The 26,545-nt window shown below is 47.5% G+C and overlaps 1 protein-coding gene across 1 annotated transcript in view; it reads left to right on the top strand.

Annotated features, from left to right (window-relative positions):
• LOC115132507 (E3 ubiquitin-protein ligase HUWE1-like) overlaps positions 1-26,001 on the top strand; it is an 82,745-nt gene extending 56,744 nt beyond the window's left edge. The window contains 32 exon segments of the mRNA XM_065020871.1: positions 498-719; positions 1,020-1,121; positions 1,402-1,529; positions 1,753-1,912; positions 2,339-2,567; positions 2,875-3,053; positions 3,296-3,385; positions 3,537-3,743; positions 4,645-4,959; positions 5,387-5,579; positions 5,839-5,963; positions 6,136-6,356; positions 6,591-6,800; positions 7,003-7,187; positions 7,270-7,933; positions 8,177-8,837; positions 9,066-9,157; positions 9,645-9,801; positions 10,857-10,992; positions 17,234-17,436; positions 18,048-18,271; positions 19,284-19,386; positions 19,689-19,838; positions 20,150-20,395; positions 20,615-20,732; positions 21,001-21,141; positions 21,591-21,878; positions 22,623-22,728; positions 23,442-23,559; positions 23,988-24,169; positions 24,582-24,772; positions 25,110-26,001. Of these exon segments, the coding sequence (XP_064876943.1) occupies positions 498-719; positions 1,020-1,121; positions 1,402-1,529; positions 1,753-1,912; positions 2,339-2,567; positions 2,875-3,053; positions 3,296-3,385; positions 3,537-3,743; positions 4,645-4,959; positions 5,387-5,579; positions 5,839-5,963; positions 6,136-6,356; positions 6,591-6,800; positions 7,003-7,187; positions 7,270-7,933; positions 8,177-8,837; positions 9,066-9,157; positions 9,645-9,801; positions 10,857-10,992; positions 17,234-17,436; positions 18,048-18,271; positions 19,284-19,386; positions 19,689-19,838; positions 20,150-20,395; positions 20,615-20,732; positions 21,001-21,141; positions 21,591-21,878; positions 22,623-22,728; positions 23,442-23,559; positions 23,988-24,169; positions 24,582-24,772; positions 25,110-25,212 (6,449 nt within the window). The 3' untranslated portion in view covers positions 25,213-26,001.
• The last annotated feature ends 544 nt before the right edge of the window (positions 26,002-26,545 follow it).

Raw genomic sequence — 26,545 nt, 5'->3', positions numbered from 1 at the left:
TCAGCACTACCAGCTGGCACCTCCACCCGAGGCTGTCCCAGCATGCCACGGGGTGCTGGTACTGAAGCGGCTTCGCAGCCAAGGCCTGTTCGATGTAGCCGTCCAATGAGCAGCCCACTTCCAAAATGAGCACTTCCCACTGGCCTCTCCCCACAACAATATCTGGCACACAGGAAAACACACAATCATAAAACTCAATCCAGCTTCCCCTTACACAAGAATGTTTATGCATGTGTGCTGTTGATGACATTACTTTTCTCACCTTGCTGGCTATCAGGTCAACAAAGTGGTCATGTTTAGCAATGTACTAATCCTTGCGTTAACATACACACAGACACACATGTTCGCACTCATAAACACACATACACATGTACTAACAAATATGTTCACACTACACACAAACACGTACTCCGCAGAAGCAAAGGGAAATGGAAAAGCCTAATTTGGACTCTTCTAGGCTTATCATTCCATTCATCTTACTGTCATGTTCGTTGCAGGTGACTCGGGTGAGGTTGAGGGGACTCTGGTCGAGGGCAGTCACAGGGTCCAAGGGACAGACAGTGACCTGATGGATGGAGAGACGGAGGGAGACACAGTGGTCATCGCTGGACAGCCGGAGGTGCTCAGCACCACAGCCATGCAGGTAGAGAACGAGCTGGTGGATCTGATAGACGAGCTGCTGGAGAGAGATGCCGGCGCCGTCAACAGCTCCATTATCGGTAAGCAAAGCAGCCTGCTGTCCAGGACTCTGTTCAGAAGGGTGAAACGTTACAAAACCTTAAGGTATACATTTTTGGGGGGTAGAATAGCTGATTGTCTGTCGTGCAGAATTGGGCAAATGTTCTACTCTTTTGCATACATCTCTATTGGAAATACTGTTAACGTTTCACCCCTCTGAATACACCGCTGGGCTCATCAGACTGATGGGATGATGTCAATTGAAAGGTGCGGGCACATACAATACAGTCTTGATGGGTTATTTTTTTATATTTTGTTATATCGGTTGTTCTGTCACTCAGTGGGGCGTGGTAGCGGTGAGGACGAATCACAAGAGGACGTGTTGATGGATGAGGCGCCATCCAATATTAGTCAGGCTTCTACTCTACAGACCAACAGAGAAGGTCAGTGCTGGCGCTGATGGTTTCTTTTCACGTTGTCCTCCATGATTCTGACAGTTATGGTGGATGTGTAACCAGGCCAGCACAGTATAGCTTGGCTCGGATCTGTCATAAAGATACATTACAGTACTATTTCATTTGTTATATTCAGTACTATGGGGTTTTTAGTGTGAAAAGGGTCGAAGTGTGTTGGGTTTCACTCCATCTGTCCTTTACTGTCTCTCCAACTCTCCTTCACTGTCCTCCATCTCAACCTCCAACTGTCCGTCTTTTCCTAACGTAGACTCTATGAATATCCTGGAGCCTGAGGATGAGGAGCACACGCAGGAGGAAGACTCCAGCGGCAGCAATGATGATGAAGACAGCCAAGATGAAGAGGAGGAGGAAGAAGAGGAAGAGGAGGAGGACCAGGTGAGGAAAAAGGAGTGTTTTTGGTGTTTGTGTAACAAATAACCATACTTGACTAGTAACCTTTGAGACCTGAGGAATTGCATTGGCTCCGGCTTAATGGGCTAATATAGGGAAGATCTGGTTGTGAACCCGCTTGGTCCCATTTGAACGTTCTCCATTCACTTTTTAGAGTTAGTTTTACACTATGTAATGTAAAAAATATTCCATGTTCTCTTTCTCTCAGGATGATGAAGAAGGTGATGAGGATGATGATGATGAAGGGTCTGAGATGGAGCTGGATGAAGATTTCCCAGACATCAACGCTGCGCCGCACATCCGTTTCGAGAGGTTTGACCGCGACGATGATCTAATCATCGAGTTTGACAACATGTTCTCCACCACCGGTGAGTGATCTTGGTGTTTTATTCGTCTTTGTTTTTAATATATGGATAGATTTAGAAGGCAATTTATGTTATTGGCCTGGGCCCATATTTATAAAGCTTCTTTGTGTAGGAGTGCTAATTTAGGATTAGTACCCCCTGTCAATCATATTCCTTTTAATCTGAAAGGCAGAACTGATCCTAGATCAGCACTCCTATGCAGATGCTTTATGAGTACGAGCCCTGATATCACCAAGTAGATTTCTAGTCTCTCTTCGAAATCCTCTTTAACAACTAAGACTACAGCCTTACCAATAGCTGGATTAGCTATAGTAATATATAGCCTAGATTATGATAACCATGTAATATTATGTAGAATGGCGGGGTTGTGTCACTACGTGTCCCCCTAATGTCTGCAACTGTTCTCTCTGTTTATCATGTTCCCATCAGCTGACATCCCTCCCTCCCCAGGCAACATCCCCAGCTCCCACCCCCTGATGGTGCGTCACGCCGACCACGGCTCCTTAACGCTGGGCGGAGCTGGCACCAACAACCGTCTAGCGCAAGGCATGGGTCGCAGCCAGAGAACGCTACGCCAGCTCACCGCCAACACGGGCCACACGATACACGTCCACTACCCTGGGAACAGACAGCCCAACCCCCCACTCATCCTGCAGAGGTGAGACGGATGCAACAGTGAATGAATAGATTAATTAATGGGACTTTTCCTTGATTCGGTCAAATACTTCAGCTGCCCTTTGATTTAGTTTGCCAGGTACAAAGGGATCTTTGGAGTAGTCCTCAGGTTCATAGTCCAAGCAAAATCATTCACACCTCATAAACAAAGTATTGACACTAGTTGCTTTATTGATGTTTGACCCAGGTCCATTTCTAAGGAGGTCATGTCTGTGTATGTGGGTGGGTTTAAAGAGAATACTAAGATCATATATATATATATATATGTCTGTGCCTTCCCTCTCCTCTAGACTGCTGGGTCCCAGTGCTGCAGCAGACATCCTGCAGCTGTCTAGCTCTCTGCCACTGCAGTCCCGCGGCCGTGCCCGACTCCTGGTGGGCAACGAGGACGTGCACATCATCGCCCGATCTGACGACGAGCTACTGGACGACTTCTTCCACGAGCAGAGCAGCACCGGAGGACAAGCAGGTAGGACACTCACTCACTGTCCACCAGTCCACGCTGCTCTATGGGGCCGCTTTACCAGACCCACGTTAAGCCTAGTCCTGGATGTGGAATGACTTTCATTGGAGAATAAGTTCAGGACAAGGAGGAATCTCTGTGGGGAACGGTGTCCTAAGGGCTTAGTCTGCGCTAGTAGCCCCAGTCAAAGCTTTTGATTTGCATTTCGTTGAATTGCTCGTAATTCTGTTTGTATCCTGTCTTTCCAGGCACTCTGTCCAGTATCCCCACTGCCTTAACCCGATGGACTGATGAGTGTAAAGTGCTGGATGCTGAGAGCATGCACGACTGTGTCGCAGGTATTTCACATCTTCTACTAGTCTGCTTTTGGACTGACAAGTGATTATTATTGTATTCCTCGATTCTCATATTGTTGCTGAGTCATGCAGTCACACACAGTACACTTCACCCCTCTAACCCCACCCCTCTATTTCTCACTCTCCTCTCCAGTGGTGAAGGTTCCTATCCTGCAGCACCTGGAGACTCTGAGAGACGAGGAGCTGGAGGAGAGGAGGGAAAAAAGACGGAGACAGCTGGCTGAGGAAGAGGAGGCCAAGCAGAACGACAGAAGGACAGGAGGAGAGGAGACCAGGGAACAGAGTCTACAGGGCTCAGGACTGGGGACGGTCAACGGTGCTGCTGGAGAGACCACTGCTGGTACTGCCACTCTTTGTTTTCAAATGCCTTTATTTGTAATATTGATTTTTACCGGATTCATCGAAGTTTGAAGCTCTAACTTGTAAATCATTTTGCTCAAGTGAATTCTTTTCAGATAATGTTCTGGTCATTTTCAGTGTGCTATTTAGTAACCTGACCTAACCCAAACCCTCTGGACCCTTCTGAAGCTAGTGGACAGACGGGCGGATGGACAGATTAGCGGGCTGTGGGCTGAGGTAGTAGTTTGTATAGTTTTAGGATCACACCAGATCTGGGAGATGACTATACAGTCTACTGTCTTTCCCACGGCAACGCCATGGCGACCCAACTATCACCATGGAAACAACCGGACTGCCGTTTTATTGATCAATAAAATTGGATTGATTTAGGCAGTTACTCTGCAACTGATGGCTGAAAAACATATTACTGTGACAGTATTACGTAATATTATATTTCTATGCAGCGATGTTGTAATGTGCTTGTGTCCACTTGTAGTTCGGCTGGAACCGTTCTGTGGCTGTGCTGTGGTGAGGTAGTAAGTTGTGTTGTTGTTGGGGATCAGGATAGTGCGCCCCGTACGGGAGATAACTAGACAACTTACTGCCTTCCTCAGTGCTGCCCAACAACATCTCACTGATGTCATTGTTACCTCTCTGACTCGGTGCTCCTCAAACCTCTGCTTGAATACCACAGACCGTTGCCCTGATAAAGGCTACAGTACTAGCACACCTGTAGGATCTGCCGTAACTGAAGTAGTGAACCTATTGCTCCCTACTGAGTTAGTTCGACTCATTTCCTGTTCTGTTTGTTCTCCCTTCAGTGACATCAAGTGAACCTATTGCTCAAAATCAGAACTGTTTGTCAGTTGTCACCTCTGTTCTGTGTGTTTTCTCTGGTTCAGAAGGTGAGCCCCAGGGCAGTGGGGTGTCCTGTCTGGATCCCCCCAGGGTCTCAGAAGGCTTCCTCACCGCGCCCCCTTCAGGAGAGGTCACCCCCACCAGCCAAGCCCCCAACGAACAGGCCCTGGTCTCCCTGGAGACCGCCATCAGCCAGCAGGTCCACCAGCCAATCGCAGATCTGCTCCTGGCCGAGTCGCACGCCAATTCGCTGGCCACACTGGCGGGGGCGGGTCTTCCTGACCTGACGGCTTCATCCGATAGGCTGAACTGTGAAGCTGAGGCATCCCAGATGGAAATGTCCCCGGCGCCCCCTATTGGTGAGAGAGGAGGAGAGATGATGGATGGATGGAGGCAGGCTTTGACTAGCTTTGGAACTGTAAAAAGTATTGGCATGTTCGTTTTAGCTCGCCCCCAGCACTGGTTTGCCAAGTTGGCACATTTGAGACCATTCCACTCTTTCACAGAGTGATTTTATGAGCAGTGAGGACACACATCTTGTATTTGCAGTGATGATGTTGACCAATCTGTCCGACAACAATCTGTCTTTTAAATATACCCGTCCATGGCTAACTACACATTGCTTCACAGTGAAATGCTAGTGTAAATATCGGAACAAAGCAGGTGTAAATGCAACTTCATTGTTTTTCCCAGGATGTTGGCATCAGCCTATAAAGAGAGGTGCTTATTGTATCAACATTTTGCTCCTCTTCCTCGTCCTCTCCTCCCCTGTCTTGCCCGCACCAGCCTCCCTGAGTCCAGACATCGTGGAGACCTCTGAGCCTGCAGCGGTGGGCGTCTCACAATTGGAAGGGTCTCCCATGGATACCAGTAGCCCCGCCTCTGCCACACAGGAAGAGCCCAACCCTGCCCAGGCTGTCCATCTGTCTGGGAGTGGAGACAGCGGGCTGACGGACACGCACACAGACGCAGAGACCGGGTGAGGCTTTTAGAAGACAATACGAACGATACATTCCAAATTTGAATCCTGGCCCTTCTTTAGCTCTAGAAGATTTAGATTTATATCAAACATGATACATTCTACCTCACTTGTCAGAGGGCAACATGGAGCTACGACTGTTCCATATTGCTTATATCAATGTGATCTAATCAGAGGCTCTGAGGGAAAGATGAGCTAAACAAAACTATTTTTCTCATGCCAAGTCATTCGCCTCCTCTCTCCCTCCCTCCCTCTGTAGCTCCACCACTGTCTCCCCCCCTGGAGAGACCATGCCCCTGAGTGATCGTGCCAACAGCCAATCCCAGGCCATCCAGGAAGAGCCACTCCCATCCACCAGCAATGAGGATGAGGACCCACTGGCAGGTAAGATGAGTCTCATTGGTTGTTTATCTGTCCCTCTCCCTCAGTGGTGGGCATCCAACACTATTCTAACGTGCCTGATTGTACTGCTCACCTGTTGCACATCAGGCGCCCTGATTGTACTCCATGGACAGTAGAGCTCTACATTTCTACAGTCGCCCCTCTCTCTGTCCAGGCATCAGTTTACCAGAGGGTGTAGACCCGTCCTTCTTGGCTGCTCTTCCAGAGGACATCCGTCGTGAGGTGCTCCAGAACCAGCTGGGTATCCGACCCCCGGCGCGCCCCCCTGTCTCCTCCACCCTTCCCTCCACCACCACACCAGTACTAGGAGGACCCGGAGTCACGGAGGTCAGCCCTGAGTTCCTGGCTGCCCTGCCACCCGCCATACAGGAGGAGGTGAGGAACAAAACTTAGGACTATTAAAAAATCGTATTATTTAATCAGCCATGTAGTTGTAGGACTGAACTATGTAAGAATTATTTTGAAGACGCTATGAATTCTCAATAAAGCCTGTATATGTTGTTGAACTTATTTTGGTTTAAAGTGGTATAGTTCTAGAAGCCTCCAAGTCTGTCGAACCTGCCTCTTCCTCTTCCCCCTCCCTTATCCCTGTCTCTTTCTCTCCCCCAGGTGCTAGCGCAGCAGAGGGCAGAGCAGCAGCGTAGAGAGCTGTCCCAGCAGCCCACGCAGGGCGACACTCCACTGGACCCTGTCACCTTCATCCAGACCCTCCCCTCTGAGCTGCGTCGCTCCGTCCTGGAAGATATGGAGGACAGCGTGCTGGCAGTGATGCCCCCGGACATCGCCGCCGAGGCAGCCGCGCTGCGCCGCGAGCAGGAGGTGAGTGTAAGATTCGTTTTTCTACACACTATCACCAAGTAACACAACTGTGCCAACCTACGTAGAATATATTGGATTAAAAAACAGAATTTATCAAATACTGTTTCGGCTACATCATGTGCTTAGATGTAAAACATGAGAAACCCCTTCTTATTATGCAGTTATTTCATCATCGCATTGAATGTAAATTTGACATCAACAGGCTCGTCAGAGACAGCTGATGCACGAGAGGCTATTTGGCCATAGTTCAAGCTCAGCCCTGTCGGCCATCTTGAGGTCGCCTGCGTTTACCAGCCGCCTGGGGGGAAACCGAGGAGTACAGTACACCCGCCTAGCCGTGCAGAGAGGAGGGACCTTCCAGATGGGAGGAGGGGCCAACCACAGCAGGTGAGAGGGACAGGATTGTTGGTTTTAAGGAGAAGGCGTGGTCTTAAGGTTCCGTCTAACGTGTCCTCTGTCCTCTCCCAAGGCCGTCTAGTTCCAGTGTGGACTCTCTGCTGCGTCTGCGTGGTCGTCTGCTCCTGGACCACGAGGCCTTGTCCTGTCTCCTGGTTCTCCTCTTCGTAGACGAACCCAAACTCAACACCAGCCGTCTGCACCGCGTGCTCCGCAACCTGTGCTACCACTCCCAGACGCGTGGTTGGGTCATCCGCAGTCTCCTCTCCATCCTGCAGCGTAGCAGCGAGAGTGAGGTGTGTGTCGAGACCACCCGCCTGGAAGATGCCAGAGGCAAGCGGACTGCCGGCGGTCAGGGAGGTTACGGAGGGAGTAAAGGATCTACGACCACAGCTACCTCCTCCTCCTCCTCTTCCTCCTCCTCTCTGGAGTTGATCAACAGGGTGGAGTCTCGTAGCTCCTCCCAGCTCTCTTGGCTGTCCGTTTCCATGGACGCAGCTCTAGGCTGCCGCACAAACATTTTCCAGATCCAACGGGCGTCGGGGAGGAAGCACGCTGACCGGCACTCTGCTGGGGGGACGTCAGTAGGGTCCGGGGGGACCCTGGGAGGAGGGGTACAGGGGGTTACAGCTGGGGTGACGTGTGCAGGGGGAGGAGGGTCGACTGTACACATCCACCCCCAAGCCGCCCCGGTGGTCTGTCGACACGTACTGGATACTCTTATCCAACTGGCCAAGGTAGGAGACAGTTTAGTACTGGATGGGTGGGTGAACATGGTACCTCTCAGGGTTAGTGGGTCTGGAATCTGTATCAGTCATTCATTTTAGGGCTCAGACCAGAGCCTTTGTATGTCTTGGTATTTAACTTTTTTTTTACTTTGAAAGTGGGTTTCAAAATGTTATGGAAATAGTGAATTTTTAATGTAATGTCTCTCAATTAGTCCAGGTCATTAACCTCGTGTGTTACTCTCCTATCGCCAGGTGTTCCCCAGTCACTTCACCCAGCAGCGCTGTAAGGACCTGCTCTCCTCCTCCACCTCTGATCTGGATTCCCGTCTGTGTGCTGCTGCCTCCATCGTTACTGCAGGAGGAGGCTCTAGATCTACCCAGACTAACACCTGCTCCACTCCCTCCTCAGCCCAGAACTCCCTGGGCGGGGGTGCCTGTGGAACGGCCAACACCCCCCAGTCCCTGGGCATCTCCACCGACTTCTGGGACCTGCTGGTGAAACTGGACAACATGAATGTGTCGAGGAAAGGCAAGGCCTCCATGAAGACTGTTCCCCTAGGTGCAGGAGGGGAGGCCGAGGGGGCTCAGTACAGCCTGGAGGCCTCTCCGCTGGGCCAGCTGATGAATATGTTGTCCCACCCAGTGATACGACGCTCCTCCCTGCTAACTGAGAAGCTGCTGCGTCTCCTGTCCCTCATCTCCATCGCCTTGCCTGATAATAAGGCTACTGAAGTCCCAGCTGGACACCCGACGCCGCAGTCTACCACTGCCGGAGCTGGCAATCCCACCAGTGCAGCAGCAACAGCCTCAGCCTCTGCTCAGGGGACCACTGTAGGGGTGGTAGTTCCAGCTCAGGGTTCATCTTCCACAGCTATAGTGTCCATACCCACCTCTACTGGAGCCAGCGCAACCGGTGAGAACGCACCGCAGCTTCACTTTAGAGGCAATACACTGACATCAGTTTATCGGAGTGGGATAAGATGAGATTAACTTTGTCACCAAGGGGAGTTTGGGCTTGTCTACCCATCACACAATACTAATAGTGTCAATGTTTATCTTTGTGAACGCAACAAGGTAAAGCACCATAATAGAAGACTATAATGATGTGTGATTGTGATGTGATTGTGTTTTTTCTCAACAGGGAAGCATCGAGCAACAGTTCTCTGTATTGAAAGTGACACCAAGCTTGCCTCCACTGGACTCACTGAGAAACAACTGCAGCTCTCTGTCGAGGTACAGGACAGAAACCGCTCTAAAACAACATTGGGTCCCTAACTGGGAAGGCTCATAGCTCTCTCCATAGCTAGGTGTATCTGTTGGTGTCGTAGAAACTGTTCAAACGTAGTGTAACACATCCAGCCGCTTTCAGCTGCAGGCTACAAAGCAACGTCTAGTGATGTCCCTACAGTAGTACTTCCTTCCTGTTGGTCTGTCTTCTTCCATTTGGTTCATAATGAACACCACCTGGCTTTAGTAACACGAGTGGGACTCTCCTGCGAGGCTAATGTAAGTGCCTCCCACCTTTTCTTACGCCAGGCTCTGATGAAGGCGTCCTACGCTGAAATGTACGCCTGTTTCTAGGTCCTGAAAGTAAATTCAGATCAACGCCGAGTGCTGCTCTTTCTTGGTCTTTTGTCTCTTGGGGTTTCATCTGTTGAAGAGTCCTGCGGTAAGGAATGTTTTTTTGACTAGAGTAACACTCTTCCCCGCCCCTCCCCAGGTGCTGACCAGTCACTCGTGTTCAGAGGAGGGTCTGGAGGATGCAGCTAACATCCTGCTCCAGCTGTCCAGAGGAGACGGAACCACCAGAGACACCGTACTGCGTCTGTTGCTGAGTGGAGCTAGACACCTGGGATACACACTTTGCAAACAGATTGGTTAGTAGGCTACATCATACACGAAATCATTCCTTTCAGCTTTGTAACACTTTGCAAACAGATTGGTTAGTAGGCTACATCATACACGAAATCATTCCTTTCAGCTTTGTATTCAAACTACGTACACTTCCAATGGTTACATTTGTTTCATTTTCACTAATATTTCAATTATGGACCAATGTAATGGTCAAGGTTTAAAAATGACTTGACCGATAGAACTGTGTATCTACTGATGGTGTTAAATTAGGTTTTCTGGGCATAACGAAGGTGCCCACAGGGGTCAATTCTGGGTTCTGAAATGTTTACATGAAATAATATTGACTTCTGCAAAACAAATGTAACCTGCGCTTGTATGCTGCTGATACTGTTGTGTATGCTATTAAACCCATGGTTGACCAGGTTCTATCTAAACTACAATCTGCCTTCATTATATTACAGAAACACTTTATTGACCTGAAATTAGTATTAAATACAGGTCAAACTAAGTATATGTTGTTCTCTGATTTAATAGGTCATGCCTGTTGCTATATAGTAGAAAGCAGATTATTCAGTCGACGGTCCTAGATTATGGCGACATCTATATGAACTTCATTAAAGCTGTTAAATGCAGTTCATTGTAGTCCACCGTGCTTTATTACGGGTGATGGGTTTAGTATTCATCACTGCATGTTCTACCAGAATGTTGGTTGGCTGCCTTTTGATATCATGTAGGTTGATACATTGCTATGTTTTCATTTATAAAGCCCTTTTTACTGAACTCCCACTGTACCTAACATATTTATTAGACTTTAGACATGAGTTACCACCCCAGGTCTCAGGGCAATTCAAAAAGCGGATTGAGAACCTTTATTATTGATCAATGTCTTAGTTATTTATGACTGTATTCCTGCTTACATTTTGATGTGTATTTTCAGTCATTTTTGTATTTCAGGGCTCATCTGTGAGAGACCTTGGTAGTCTCAGAATGACTCCCTGAATAAAATAAAGGTTACGTAAATAATGTGAAAATGTAACCAATTTACTATACGGTCTACTCCCCCTCTCTCCTCTTCCAGGCACGTTATTGGCCGAGCTGCGGGAGTACAACCTAGAGCAGCAGAGGAGAGCCCGGGCTGACGCCCAGTCACCTGACGCTCCTGCCGAGGACACCTCCATCTCCGCCAGGCTGAAGGCCGGCAAGCTCTCTAGCAGGTGAAGAGAGCGAGAGTCTTGCAACATACGGGGGTTAGGGGTCAGAGTTCGGGTTCAAGCTCTAGGAGGTGAAGAGGGAGGGTCTGGGGAGGCCGTAGTACCAGATGCTGTTTTTCTGGATCCAGATTAAGACCACACCTAAACTAAAAATCACTTTCAGTTTTAGTCCAATCTAACCGCATCGTCGGATTTCAAAAAGGCTTTACGGCGAAAGTACAGCATTCGATTATCTGAGGTCAGCGCCCCGCAACAGCATATTATCCAAACAAGCACAGGGGTCACAAAATCCCAAATAGCAACAAAATAAGTCACTTACCTTTGAAGATCTTCCTCTGATCGCAATCACAAATAAAATGTATTTATATAGCCCTTCTTACATCAGCTGATATCTCAAAGTGCTGTACAGAAACCCAGCCTAAAACCCCAAGAAATGCAGGTGTAGAAGCATGGTGGCTAGGAAAAACTCCCTAGAAAGGCCAAAACCTAGGAAGAAACAGGCTATGATGGGTGGCCAGTCCTCTTCTGGCTGTGCCGGGTGGAGATTATAACAGAACATGGCCAAGATGTTCAAATGCTCATAAATGACCAGCATGGTCAAATGATAATACTCACAGTAGTTGTTGAGGGTGCAACAAGTCAGCACCTCAGGAGTAAATGTCAGTTGGCTTTTCTTAGCCAATCATTAAGAGTATCTCAATCGCTCCTGCTGTCTCTAGAGTTAAAAACAGCAGGTCTGGGACAGGTAGCACGTCCGGTGAACAGGTCAGGGTTCCATAGCCGCAGGCAGAACAGTTGAAACTGGAGCAGCAGCACGGCCAGGTGGACTGGGGACAGCAAGGAGTCGTCATGCCAGGTAGTCCTGAGGCATGGTCCTAGGGCTCAGGTCCTCTGAGACAGAGAGCGAGAGAGAGAAAGAGAATTAGAGAGCATACTTAAATTCACACAGGACACCGGATAAGACAGGAGAAATACTCCGGATAAAACAGACTGACCCTAGCCCCATGACACAAACTACTGCAGCATAAATACTGGAGGCTGAGACCGGAGGGGTCAGGAGACACTGGCCCCATCCTTTGATACCCCCGGACAGGGCCAAACAGGCAGGATATAACCCCACCCACGTTGCTAAAGCACAGCCCCCACACCACTAGAGGGATATCTTCAACCACCAACTTACCATCCTGAGACAAGCCCGAGTATAGCCCACAAAGATCTCTGCCACGGCACAACCCAAGGGGGGCGCCAACCCAGACAGGAAGATCACATCAGTGACTCATCCCACTCAAGTGATGCAACTCTCCTAGGGACAGCATGGAATAGCACCAGTAAGCCAGTGACTCAGCCCCTGTAATAGGGTTAGAGGCAGAGAATCCCAGTGGAGAGAGTGGAACCTGCCAGGCAGAGACAGCAAGGGCAGTTCGTTGCTCCCAGAGCCTTTCCGTTCACCTTCACACTCCTGGGCCAGACTACACTCAATCATATGATCCACTGAAGAGATGAGTCTTCAGTAAAGACTTAAAGTTTGGGACTGAGTCTGTGTCTCACATGGGTAGGCAGACCATTCCATAAAAATGGAGCTCTATAGGAGAAAGCCCTGCCTCCAGCTGTTTGCTTAAAAATTCTAGGTACAATTAGGAGGCCTGCGTCTTGTGATCGTAGCGTACGTGTAGGTATATACGGCAGGACCAAATCGGAAAGATAATTAGGAGCAAGCCCATGTAATGCTTTGTAGGTTAGCAGTAAAACCTTGAAATCAGCCCTTGCCTTAACAGGAAGCCAGTGTAGGGAGGATAGCACTGGAGTAATATGATCAATTTTTTTTGTTCTAGTCAGGATTCTAGCAGCTGTATTTAGCACTAACTGAAGTTTATTTAGTGCTTCATCTGGGTAGCTGGAAAGTAGAGCATTACAGTAGTCTAACCTAGAAGTAACAAAAGCATGGATACATTTTTCTGTATCAGTTTTGGACAGAAGGTTTCTGACTTTTGCAGTGTTACATAGATGGAAAAAGCTGTCCTTGAAACAGTCTTGATATGTTCGTCATAAGAGAGATCAGGGTCCAGAGTAACTACGAGGTCCTTCATAGTTTAATTTGAGATGACTGTACAACCATCAAGATTGTCAGATTCAACAGAAGATCTCTTTGTTTCTTGGGACCTAGAATAAGCATCTCTGTTTTGTCCGAGTTTAAAAGTAGAACGTTTTCAGCCATCCACTTCCTTATGTCTGAAACACAGGCTTCTAGCGAGGGCAATTTTGGGGCTTCACCATGTTTCATTGAAATGTACAGTTGTGTGTCATCCGCATAGCAGTGAAAGTTAACATTATGTTTTCGAATGACATCCCCAAGAGGTAAAATATATAGTGAAAACAATAGTGGTCCTAAAACGGAACCTTGAGGAACATCGCAATTTACAGTTGATTTGTCAGAGGACAAACCATTCACAGAGACAAACTGATATCTTTCCGACAGATAAGATCTAAACCAGGCCAGAACTTGTCCGTGTAGACCAATTTGGGTTTTTAATCTCTCCAAAAGAATGTGGTGATCGACGGTATCAAAAGCAGCACTAAGGTCTAGGAGCACGAGGACAGATGCAGAACCTCGGTCTGACGCCATTAAAAGGTAATTTACCACCTTCACAAGTGCAGTCTCAGTGCTATGATGGGGTCTAAAACCAGACTGAAGCATTTCGTATACATTGTTTGTCTTCAGGAAGGCAGTGAGTTGCTGCGCAACAGCTTTTTCAAAACATTTAGAGAGGAATGGAAGATTCGATATAGGCCGATAGTTTTTCATATTTTCTGGGTCATCGTTTGGCTTTATCAAGAGAGGCTTTATTACTGCCACTTTGAGTTTGGTACACATCCGGTGGATAGAGAACCGTTTATTATGTTCAACATAGGAGGGCCAAGCACAGGAAGCAGCTCTTTCAGTAGTTTAGTTGGAATAGGGTCCAGTATGCAGCTTGAAGGTTTAGAGGCCATGATTATTTTCATCATTGTGTCAAGAGATATAGTACTAAAACACTTGAGTGTCTCCCTTGATCCTACATCCTGGCAGAGTTGTGCAGACTCAGGACAACTGAGCTTTGGAGGAATACGCACATTTAAAGAGCAGTCCGTAATTTGCTTTTTAGTTAGCTTTGCGACAGTTTCAAAAATACATTTTGGATTGTTCTTTATTTTCTTCAATTAAGTTGGAAAAATAGGATGATCGAGCAGCAGTGAGGGCTTCGACACTGCATGGTACTGTCTTTCCAAGCTAGTCGGAAGACTTCCAGTTTGGTGTGGCGCCATTTCCTTTCCAATTTTCTGGAAGCTTGCTTCAGAGCTCAGGTATTTTCTGGGAGCTAGTTTCTTATGACAAATGTTTTTAGTTTGTTTTTTATTGTCAGTTGGTTAACGGATTTCTGTCCTCTGACGTCCCTGGGTAGGCAGAGGGAGTCTGGAAGGGCATCAAGGAATCTTTGGGTTGTCTCAGAATTTATAGCATGACTTTTGATCCTCCTTGGTTAGGGTCTGAGCAGATTATTTGTTGCGATTGCAAACGTAATAAAATGGTGGTCCGGTAGTCCAGGATTATGAGGAAAAACATTAAGATCCACAACATTTATTCCATGGGACAAAACTATTTCCAGAGTATGACAGTGAGTAGTTCCAGAGACATGTTGGACAAAACCCGCTGAGTCGATGATGGCTCCGAAAGCCTTTTGGAGTGGGTCTGTGGACTTTTCCATGTGAATATTAAAATACAAAAATTAGAATATTGTCTGCTATGTCTACAAGGTCCGATAGGGAGCTCAGTGAGGAACGCTGTATATGGCCCAGGAGGCCTGTAAACAGTAGCTATACAAAGTGATTGAGTAGGCTGCATAGATTTCATGACTAGGTCAAAGGTCAAAAGACAAACGTTGTTTTTTTAATTAATTTTTTTATTTGCTATCATAAATATTAGCAACACCTCCGCCTTTGCGGGGATGCACGGGGGGGATATGGTCACTAGTGTAACCAGGAGGCCTCATTTAACACAGTAAATTCATCAGGCTTAAGCCATGTTTCAGTCAGGCCAATCACATCAAGATTATGATCAGTGATTAGTTCATTGACTATAACTGCCTTTGAAGTGAGGGATCTAACATTAAGTAGCCCTATTTTGAGATGGGGTATCACAATCTCTTTCAATAATAGTAGGAATGGAGGAGGTATTTATTCTAATGAGATTGCTGAGGTGAACACTGCCATGTTTAGTTTTGCCCAACCTAGGTAGAGGCACAGACAGTCTCAATGGGGATAGCTGAGCTGACTGCACCGACTGTGCTAGTGGCTGGATAACAGCCTGCTTCCCGGCCTGCACCGTATTTCATTGTGGAGCTAGAGGAGTTAGAGCCCTGTCTATGTTGGTAGATAAGATGAGAGCACCCCTCCAGCTAGGATGGAGTCTGTCACTCCTCAGCAGGCCAGGCTTGGTCCTGTTTGTGGTTGAGTCCCAGAAAGAAGGCCAATTATCGACAAATTCTATCTTTTGGGAGGGGCAGAAAACAGTTCAACCAGCAATTGAGTTGTGAGACTCTGCTGTCGAGCTCATCACTCCCCCTAACTGGGAGGGAGCCAGAGACAATTACTCGATGCCAACACATCTTTCTAGCTGATTTACATTCTGAAGCTATGTTGCGCTTGGTGACCTCTGACTGTTCCATCCTAACATTGTTGTTGCCGACGTGGATAACAATATCTCTATACTCTCTACACTCGCCTGTTTTAGCTTTAGCCAGCACCATCTTCAGGTTAGCCTTAACGTCAGTAGCCCTGCCCCCTGGTAAACAGTGTATGATCGCAGGATGGTTCGTTTTAAGTCTAATACTGCAGGTGATGGAGTCGCCAATGACTAGGGTTTTCAATTTGTCAGAGCTAATGGTGGGAAGCTTCGGCATCTCACACCCCGTACCGGGAGGAGTTGAGACCAGAGAAGGCTAGGCCTCAGACTCCGACTCGCTGTTTAATGGGGAAAACCGGCTGAATGAGCGACACCGGTTGAGTATTCCTAGAGCATTTCCCTCCAGAAGCCATGAGAAAGTTGTCCGGCTGTGGGGACCGTGCAAGGGGATTTGTACTAACGTTACTATCTGTACTTACTGGTGGCACAAACGCTGTTTCATCCTTTCCTACACTGAAATTACCCTTGCCTAACAAAATGCACAGCAACACGTAAACAAGTCTGCAAGTTGTGACCGGAAATGACGATGTCTCAGTACTGTGCAAAAGCTCCCAGGAACACAATGAATGGTCGTTTTGTTCGATAAACTCTTTCTTTATATCCCAAATAGTCTGTTTAGTAGGCATCATTGATTTCAGTAATCCACCCGTTCAGAATGCAGACATAGGAGTTCCAAAAGTTACCTGTAAAGTTTGTCCAAACAATGTTTCTAATTCATTATTAGGTACTCTAATATCAAAACTTAAGATAATATTTCATACGGAGCGAACTATTTTCAATAGGAAAGGAAAAGAACGCAGCGCGCTCCCTCGGTCACCCGCGCAATGAGACTAGCTTTGCCATAGAGCTCCCTTTCTCTAAAAACAAGCCTGAAACCATGTATAAAGACTGTTGACATCTCGTGGAAGCCATAGGAACTGCAATTTGGGAGGCGGACGTCTTTGTTTTCAATAGCTTAACCTTTGAATTGGCTGGCAGGTCAACAGAAAAAAACATTTTGCCTGCCAAATCAGTTCTGTTATACTCACATACATAATTTTAACAGTTTTAGAAGCTTTAGAGTGTTTTCTATCCAATAGTTCCATGCATATGCATGTCCTAGCTTTTGGGCCTGAGTAGCGGGTAGTTTACTTTGGGCACCTCAGTCATCAAAACATCCTAATACTGCCCCATATCCCTGTACACGCCCCTCTGATGATAGTGTCATAGTAATGAATAGTCATCGGTGGTTCTCTCCTAGTGCCAACTTGGCTAAATATGACACTTTAAATAGATGAGTCTGGGAGATTAGAGAGACCCACAGTTTAAGGCTTGAAATGGAAAACATTTATATTTTTATTTTAACATGGTCGTGATTTTCAAAGTTTATAGTCAACCATCTGTCAGTGTCTGATCATTTAGGCCACAGCTTTTTCCTTGGTGTGTCTGTATGCGTTTGTCTATACTGCTCTACTGCCACTCTGTTTCTGTATAATGACAGTACTTTGCCTTGTCGCCCGTCCTCGCGTGCTGACGGGGGCGCAGGTTCGACGGCTCTGAGAGCGTGGTGATTGTGGCTGCCCAGAAGCGTACGCTGGGCGGACGGGAGCTGCAGCTGCCCTGCATGTCTTCCCTGACCTCAAAGACATCCACCCAGAAGTTCTTCCTGCGGGTCCTGCAGGTCATCATCCAGCTCCGTGAGGACACGCGCCGCGCCAACAAGAAGGCCAAGCAGACCGGGCGACTTGGTGAGACGTGTGCACTACTAACACATTACACAGAGAGGGCAAAATCAGTCATAGTAATGGCTTCAGCCTGTTCTTTTAAAGAGATGAACCGGAACAAAACTGTTTTTATGAGCTGGTTAATATGACCAGGAAGACTAGAGCGGTTGAGAGCCTTCTCTGACAGGGATGGGATTTCTCTAATTATCAGGAATGACGGCGTTTCTATTTTAGACATTCTATGTTGTCTGGATCACATCTCTGCTCTGGGTGTTCTGTAACTGGTCTCCTGTGTGTCCAGGCTCTACCAGTCTGGGTGTTCTGTAACTGGTCTCCTGTGTGTCCAGGCTCTACCAGTCTGGGTGTTCTGTAACTGGTCTCTCCTGTGTGTCCAGGCTCTACCAGTCTGGGTGTTCTGTAACTGGTCTCTCCTGTGTGTCCAGGCTCTACCAGTCTGGGTGTTCTGTAACTGGTCTCTCCTGTGTGTCCAGGCTCTACCAGTCTGGGTGTTCTGTAACTGGTCTCTCCTGTGTGTCCAGGCTCTACCAGTCTGGGTGTTCTGTAACTGGTCTCTCCTGTGTGTCCAGGCTCTACCAGTCTGGGTGTTCTGTAACTGGTCTCTCCTGTGTGTCCAGGCTCTACCAGTCTGGGCTCCGCCAGCAGCATCCAGGCGGCAGTCCGTCAGCTAGAAGCCGAGGCTGATGCCATCATTCAGATGGTGAGAGAGGGGCAGCGGGCACGCCGTCTGCAGCAGGCCCCCCCGCCCTCCGCCTCTGTCGCTGCCGTCACCACCTCCGGATCCTCTGTGGCCACCCCTCATGCCCCCACAGCTGCCCCCGGCACGGCGAGTGCTGCCACGGTTAGCATGATGGGCCGCATCGCACTGACAGAATACTGATACTATTGAGCAAACATGACTAAACGCAAACGTGCATATTGATCCATACGCTCACACATTATTGCTGTTGACTACATGACTCATACCGACCACATGCTCATTCTGAAGACCTGGCTTCAAATAGGCCATTTTTTTTGTTGCACTTCTGGATCTTATTGGTGCCATTGTATCAGGCAACCTCAATCAAGTGTAGCTGAAGTATTTGAAAGAAATGAAGACTATTTTAACCAAGGTCTGATGACATGCATATTTGACCATACACTCACACACTGCTATCGTTGACATTTCTATGCATATTGAACTTACTCTACGGGCATGTGAACTGACACAGTACTATTGACGACGTCGTTGCATTTACAATCAGCCTAACATCCATGATGCATGACAGTAGCTGAAAACAGACAGAGACGATCCACTGCATTCTGACGACCTGTTTAAATACTATTAAAAATCATTGTACATACTATATCTAAACTTGGCTAAGCTTTCCTGGCTTATCGGACCAATAGAATAGTCCTAAAATCTTGAGCCCCCCCAAAACAAAGAAAATCTGGAATTCCAGGCAGGCAGGCTAGAGCAGACCCTCAAAGTATTTGGACGATTTCAAATAGTATTTGAACCCAGGTCTAGAATGGATGTGCTGGCTGCTCTCTACTGTATGATGTGAATTGATGATGTGTGTATTGGCTGGCTGTCATGGCTTCATGCTTTTGCCCCCTCCCTCCCAGTCCCCCTCTGTCTGTGTCTGTCTGTAGCCTTATGAGAATGTCATGGTGCATCAGCATGCTCCACTGGTTTACTGGAAAACTGTCAGCCTTGTGTTGAATTAATCACATTTATCTTTCTTTGTTTCGTTCTTTCTCTCGCCCACCCTCTCTATGTCCCTCTTTCTTTCTCCCTCTTGTCTCTCTTGTTCGCTCTGATTCTCACTCTTTCTCTCCTCTTTTTGCCCTCCCTCCATTCCTCTCTCCAGTCAGAGGTGGGGTCAGTGTCTGAGCCTCAGGCAGTCCAGAGGGATGATTCTCCCATGGATGTAGACCAGCCCTCTCCCCTGGAGCAGGACCCTGCACCCCTGGGTTAGACAGGCCTCCACCACAATAACCACTACAGTCCTCAGCTACCACAACACAGGTTCCAGCTCATCTTTATTGCAGTCACGCTGTGCAGATCAGATTTCACAACACCTAAAAAGGTGTTTCAGGAACCACGCTCGTATGAAATAGCCAAGTTCTGAGAGCAGTGTGACTGCAAAGAAAGACAACCTTGAACATGACCAGAGCCACTCAAACCACAGCAGAAGTACCGCGCGTTAGGGAGCATTTGTCTTGGCATAGTGATTCTAACATTATTGTGTTTGGTATTTCCTGCTCTTGTGCAGATGAAGAAGGCAACAGCCAATCAGAGACAGAGGAGCGTCTCCCGGACCTTCCCCTGCTGAGCGAGCAGCTGCTATTGGACGAGTTGTGGGACATGCTTGGGGAGTGCCTGAAGGAACTGGAGGAGTCACATGATCAACACGCTGTTCTGGGTACGTTAGGTTTACAATATTGAATCTCACATGGGTAAAACTAGGGCCCTGAGATTTTCCTGAGGGTGACATCTGTATACTAAGTGATTACACTATGTATCTGTCGTAGAACCTCCATTGGAAAACCAATGTCCTGAATGTGTCAAAAGTAGTGGTCATTAATTTTGCAGTCATGCAGTGAAACATGGTCAACCCTCAGGCCATACGGAACAGAAAACGTTTGGAAATGGAATGTTTTGTTCCACCTTGGATAAAAGCCTTTTTTCACAGGAGTGATGACGTAGTCTGCTCACATCTCGCCTCTCCCTCAGTCCTTCAGCCGGCGGTAGAGGCCTTCTTCCTGGTCCATGCCACAGAGCGGGAGAGCAAGCCCCCTGTCAGAGACACCAGGGAGAGCCAACTGTCCCACATCAAAGACGAGCCTCCCCCACTGTCCCCCGCGCCCCTCACCCCCGCCACCCCCTCCTCTCTGGACCCCTTCTTCTCTAGAGAACCGTCCTCCATGCACATCTCCTCCAACCTGCCTCCCGACACACAGAAGTTCCTCCGCTTCGCTGGTGAGTTCTGGGACTAGGGAGGAGGGTATAGCAGGGTATGCAGTATTTTCCTTGCGTCCTCTCTCTTTGCCAGTCACTTAAAACATCACAGGAAGTGAGGAGTCGAGAAATAATACAGAGATTCAGCCTGGATCGTTTTGGAAAGCCCACATGTGTTAGTTGCACTGTAGGTCTTTGTCTCTCTTCCATTCTCTCCTTTTCTCTCCCTACCCCCTACAGAGACTCACCGTACAGTGCTTAACCAGATTCTGCGCCAGTCCACCACCCACCTGGCCGACGGACCCTTCGCTGTGCTGGTTGACTACATCCGCATCCTTGATTTTGACGTCAAGAGGAAGTAAGGAAGAATTTTCTTACGGTGCATCATCTTGGTTGTGTTCATTCGTCACCTAATGGAGGAAAACTTATTAAAACAGAGACACCGTGGACTTGTCCAAAAGAAACTCATTTAGTTTTCAGTTTAAAACATGTTTTTGCTTGCTCGCCCTAATAAACAACCCTGATCTCTCTCTAGGTCAAACACTGGTCCTTTGAATGGAAGTGTGCCTCTTTCATGATAATATTTGAGCTTTTTAAAATATTATTGACCCCCTCCCTCTCCCCAGGTATTTCCGTCAGGAGCTGGAGCGTCTGGACGAGGGTCTGAGGAAGGAGGATATGGCTGTCCACGTCAGGAGAGATCACGTGTTTGAAGACTCCTACAGAGAGCTGCACCGCAAGAGTCCCGAGGACATGAAGAACAGGCTGTAAGAGACTGATTTCTCTCTCTGTCTCTTAGGGTTTCTGTCTCTTAGGGTTTCTGTCTCTTAGGGTTTCTGTCTCTTAGGGTTTCTGTCTCTTAGGGTTTCTCTCTCTTAGGGTTTCTCTCTCTTAGGGTTTCTCTCTCTTAGGGTTTCTCTCTCTTAGGGCTTCTCTCTCTTAGGGCTTCTCTGTCTGTCGGGGTCTCTGTCTGTCGGGGTCTCTGTCTGTCGGGGTCTCTGTCTGTCGGGGTCTCTCTGTCTGTCGGGTTTCTGTCTGTCGGGGTCTCTCTGTCTGTCGGTCGCTGTCTGTCGGGGTCTGTCTGTCGGGGTCTCTGTCTCTATTTATCGGGATTGCTTCTGTCTTTTTGTATGTATTTATGTCCCTGTGTTGTGACTATTGACAGAATGACAGTGAAGTGCACTGACCTCGTACATCTCCTCCCCCCCCCCACCAGGTACATAGTGTTTGAAGGGGAGGAGGGTCAGGATGCAGGAGGTCTGCTGAGAGAGTGGTACATGATCATCTCCAGGGAGATGTTTAACGCCATGTACGCCCTGTTCCGCACCTCGCCCGGCGACAGGGTCACCTACACCATTAACCCCTCGTCCCACTGCAACCCAAACCACCTCAGCTACTTCAAGTTCGTAGGTCGCGTGGTGGCCAAAGCAGTCTACGACAACCGACTGCTGGAGTGCTACTTCACACGCAGCTTCTACAAGCACATCCTGGGCAAGAGTGTCAGGTAACACACACACACACACTACTTCACACACAGCTTCTACAAGCACTTCCTGGGCAAGAGTGTCAGGTAACACACACGCACACACTACTTCACACACAGCTTCTACAAGCACATCCTGGGCAAGAGTGTCAGGTAAAACACACGCACACACTACTTCACACACAGTACGCACATCCTGGGCACACACGCACACACTACTTCACACACAGCTTCTACAAGCACATCCTGGGCAAGAGTGTCAGGTAACACACACGCACACACAGCTTCTACAAGCACATCCTGGGCAAGAGTGTCAGGTAACACACACGCACACACTACTTCACACACAGCTTCTACAAGCACATCCTGGGCAAGAGTGTCAGGTAACACACACACAGCTTCTACAAGCACATCCTGGGCAAGAGTGTCAGGTAACACACACGCACACACACTACAAGCACATCCTGGGCAAGAGTGTCAGGTAACACACACGCACACACTACTTCACACACAGCTTCTACACGCACTTCCTGGGCAAGAGTGTCAGGTAACACACACGCACACACTACTTCACACACAGCTTCTACAAGCACATCCTGGGCAAGAGTGTCAGGTAACACACACACTACTAAACATTCCATTTCCAGCTCCATACATGAGGGCAAACGGTGTTGAGATCATGGAGATGTACGTATGTAGAGATGTGTGTTAACTGTGGAGTGTCACCGTGCGGTAGTTGATTGAGCGTGTGTGTTGTGTCGTCAGGTACACAGACATGGAGAGTGAGGACTACCCGTTCTTCCAGGGTCTGGTCTACCTGCTGGAGAATAATGTGTCTACTCTGGGCTATGAGCTGACATTCAGCACTGAGGTACTTCCTTTCTCTGTCTTTTACATCAACCAAACTCACAAAACTGCTAATTATACAGGTCATTGTCTCAGGATGGGTATAGAGAATGTGACCTAAATGATCACTAACAGCCCTTGACCCAACATTGGATAAATCATGTTAGTTACATTTCTCTATAGCATGTGACCTCACACATACTATTACATTCTGTGGAAGCACTGCTGAACTGTCTCCATCCCTCCATCTTCCTCTCTCTTTCTCACGTCCCTCCATCCTCTCTCTCACGTCCCTCCATTCCCCCTCTCTCGTGTCTCTCTCTCACGTCCCTCCATCCTCTCTCTCACGTGTCTCTCTCTCTCTCACGTCCCTCCATGTCCCTCCATCCTCTCTCTCACGTCCCTTCATCCTCTCTCTCACGTCCCTCCATTCCCCCTCTCTCGTGTCTCTCTCATGTCCCTCCATTCTCTTCCTCTCTCTCGTGTCCCTCTCTCGTGTCTCTCTCTCATGTCCCTCCATTCTCTTCCCCTCTCTCGTGTCCCTCTCTCATGTCCCTCCATTCTCTTCCTCTCTCTCGTGTCCTCTCTCATGTCCCTCCATTCTCTTCCCCCTCTCGTGTCGCTCTCTCGTGTCTCTCTCTCATGTCCCTCCCCCTTCTCTCTTGTGTCCCCTTCTCTCTTGTCCCCCTCTCTCGTGTCCCTCTCTCTCTCGTGTGTCTCTATCTTCTTCTCGCTCAGGTCCAGGAGTTTGGTGTGTGTGAGGTACGTGACCTGAAGCCTAACGGAGGCAACATCATTGTCACCGAGGAGAACAAGAAGGAGTACGTCCACCTGGTTTGTCAGATGAAGATGACTGGTGAGACCAGACACATCAATCACTTCTATCTTAGAAACCCAGCCTTTAAAAGTACATCTTTAATTGGCATAATACATTTGTGAACATTCAGTCAAATAGCCAGAGATATATATTATACATGTCATACACTTGTTGGAGGTGGCCATGTATAACAGGAGCATACTTAGTCAAATGTACACGAAGACTTTGTCAGCAACACTGTCTGCAAAAATGAAGTAATGCGCTTTTGACCTGTGTGCTGCAATACTTATTTTTTTATTTTTTTTAAATAAATCCCGTAAGTTGGAAGTCGGTTTCATGTGAACCTGCCTTCCTTCTCACAGGTTGCTTTTCAGAAATCGTCTTGTCATAGTTAGCTACTACTTGTGTAGCCTTGTAGGTGTTTAACTCTGTACTCCCTCTCTCTCTGCCCCCCCCTCCCCCCGTAGGTGCCATCCGTAAGCAGCTGTCTGCCTACCTGGAGGGTTTCTACGAGATCATCCCCAAGAGGCTGATCTCCATCTTCACAGAGCAGGAGCTGGAGCTGCTGATATCTGGCCTTCCCACTATAGATATAGACGACCTCAAGGCCAACACCGAGTACCACAAGTACCAGTCCAGCTCCATACAGGTAGAGACACACACCAAGTACCAGTCCAGCTCCATACAGGTAGAGACACACACCAAGTACCAGTCCAGCTCCATACAGGTAGAGACACACACCAAGTACCAGTCCAGCTCCATACAGGTAGAGACATAGATGCACACACCAGGAGCATATTCATTAGGGCAAAATGTAGGTCAACATTTTGCAACGGAAAACAAAGATATATTTTTTTTATTGGACAAGTTCCGGTAGTCCCTCCCCTTTTTAGTCACTTGTCTTTTGTTTGGTGCCTGATGAATACGACCCAGGACCAACAATGTCCCACAATGCCAAATGATAGTCTGTTGGTTGTATTATATACTATGCATTCATATAGATGTGCTACTGGTCAGTGTAGTGAGGCTGTGACCCTGACCGTTCCTCCCCGTCACCTCAGATCCAGTGGTTCTGGCGGGCCCTGCGTTCCTTCGACCAGGCGGACAGAGCCAAGTTCCTGCAGTTTGTGACGGGCACGTCCAAGGTTCCTCTGCAGGGCTTCGCAGCGCTGGAGGGCATGAACGGAATACAGAAGTTCCAGATCCACCGCGACGACCGTTCCACCGACCGCCTACCGTCCGCTCACACCTGGTAAAGACCTATACAGCCACACAGCTCACACCTGGTAAAGACCTATACAGCCACACAGCTCACACCTGGTAAAGACCTATACAGCCACACAGCTCACACCTGGTAAAGACCTATACAGCCACACAGCTCACACCTGGTAAAGACCTATACAGCCACACAGCTCACACCTGGTACCATTAATGAATACTGATGGATTGATGTCGAAATAATGTAGTTAGTTATGCATGTAGATTTGAAGTTTCCATTCAGCCAGGTCGATATGATAGAACTTCAGGTACTCAGGTAAAGAGCTACCATTCTCAATTCCCTTACAAACAATTTGTCTCTTCTCCTGTAGCTTCAACCAGCTGGACCTCCCAGCCTACGAGAGCTATGAGAAGCTGAGGCACATGCTGCTGCTGGCCATTCAGGAATGCTCCGAGGGATTTGGACTGGCTTAGACCTACCCACACAGAGACTCAACACACACACACAAACACAATTTAGACTTACATACTCTGACAGATTCAAGCTGATGACACACAGACACATTGTCACACACACACTCGCACTATCATAGACATTACTGGATGACTGGAAAAATGGCCTCTAGACATACAACTGGTTCCTAATCCATATAAAGAAACAGATGGACCAGCAGCGCGGTATGATTAACTGACTGACTGATATTACCTACTACACACAGAGCCTCATGTCAATAGACACAGACCTGTGCCTGGTATGTCTCCCTCCCCTTCCACATTAGAATGGCAGAAACCTGAGAGGGTGTATTGAGGATAAAAACCTGGACTAATATAAGACATTTTCTCCATTTAGTTTGATTTCTCTGTACAAAAGGTTTGGGAGTTTATTTTTCTTTGTTCTTCTCTGGCTGTGTAAAAAGGAGAAGGTTGTTTGTGTGTGAGAACAGGATGGTTATAAAACCTTTGGGGAAAAAATGTTGGCTGTTTCTTTTTGCGAATTTGTGACCTCATAATCCTTGAGGGGGGGGTGACATTTTTATGGGGAAGAAGGAGAAAGAGAGAGAAGTTTTGAAGAAATTCAAAGAAATGCACTTTTCAAAGTTTTGTGGCATTTTTAAGGAAGGAAAACAAATGACGAGAACAAGAAAGGAAAGGAGATGAAATTAACCACAAATTCTAGAGTATTTTTGGCTATTAAATCGCTGACCCCGCCTTGAGCCTTTGAATCAGAGTGAAATAACTACATGAATAAATGCATAAAATGGAGTCCCATTTGTCTCTTAACATTATTATATATTGAAACCTATATCACCCTTCATCTGAAACAAGCTATAGCCAATCATACTTCATCTGAGACAAGCTATAGCCAATCATACGTCATCTGAAACAAGCTATAGCCAATCATACGTCATCTGAAACAAGCTATAGCCAATCATACTTCATCTGAAACTAAATATAGCCAATCATACTTCATTTGAAACAAGCTATAGCCAATCATACTTCATTTGAAACAAACTATAGCCAATCATACTAGACCTTAATTATAAAAATATTTACTGTTGTAATAGTGTGCTATTGCACTAATGCAAATTATTTGAAACAATTGTTTAATTTTGTGGAGGACCCTCTTCCCTGAAGATTGTGTGCTCGTCCTTATGGTCATTTTGAATTGTCCTTGAGCGTTCCCTGGCAGATCAAATTAAAACCAGTCATAGTGAACACCTCTACGAAGAGCCTGGATGGGTCACAGCGTGGGACCAATCAGAATCTACCTTCACAAGGTCACTCAAGTCCACTGTAAGAGAATCTT

The sequence above is a fragment of the Oncorhynchus nerka genome, linkage group LG7 (genome assembly GCF_034236695.1).
Source record: "Oncorhynchus nerka isolate Pitt River linkage group LG7, Oner_Uvic_2.0, whole genome shotgun sequence".
Lineage (NCBI taxonomy): Eukaryota > Metazoa > Chordata > Actinopteri > Salmoniformes > Salmonidae > Oncorhynchus > Oncorhynchus nerka.
Note: the sequence above shows the minus strand (reverse complement) of the source record. Positions and strands in the feature narration are given on the sequence as shown.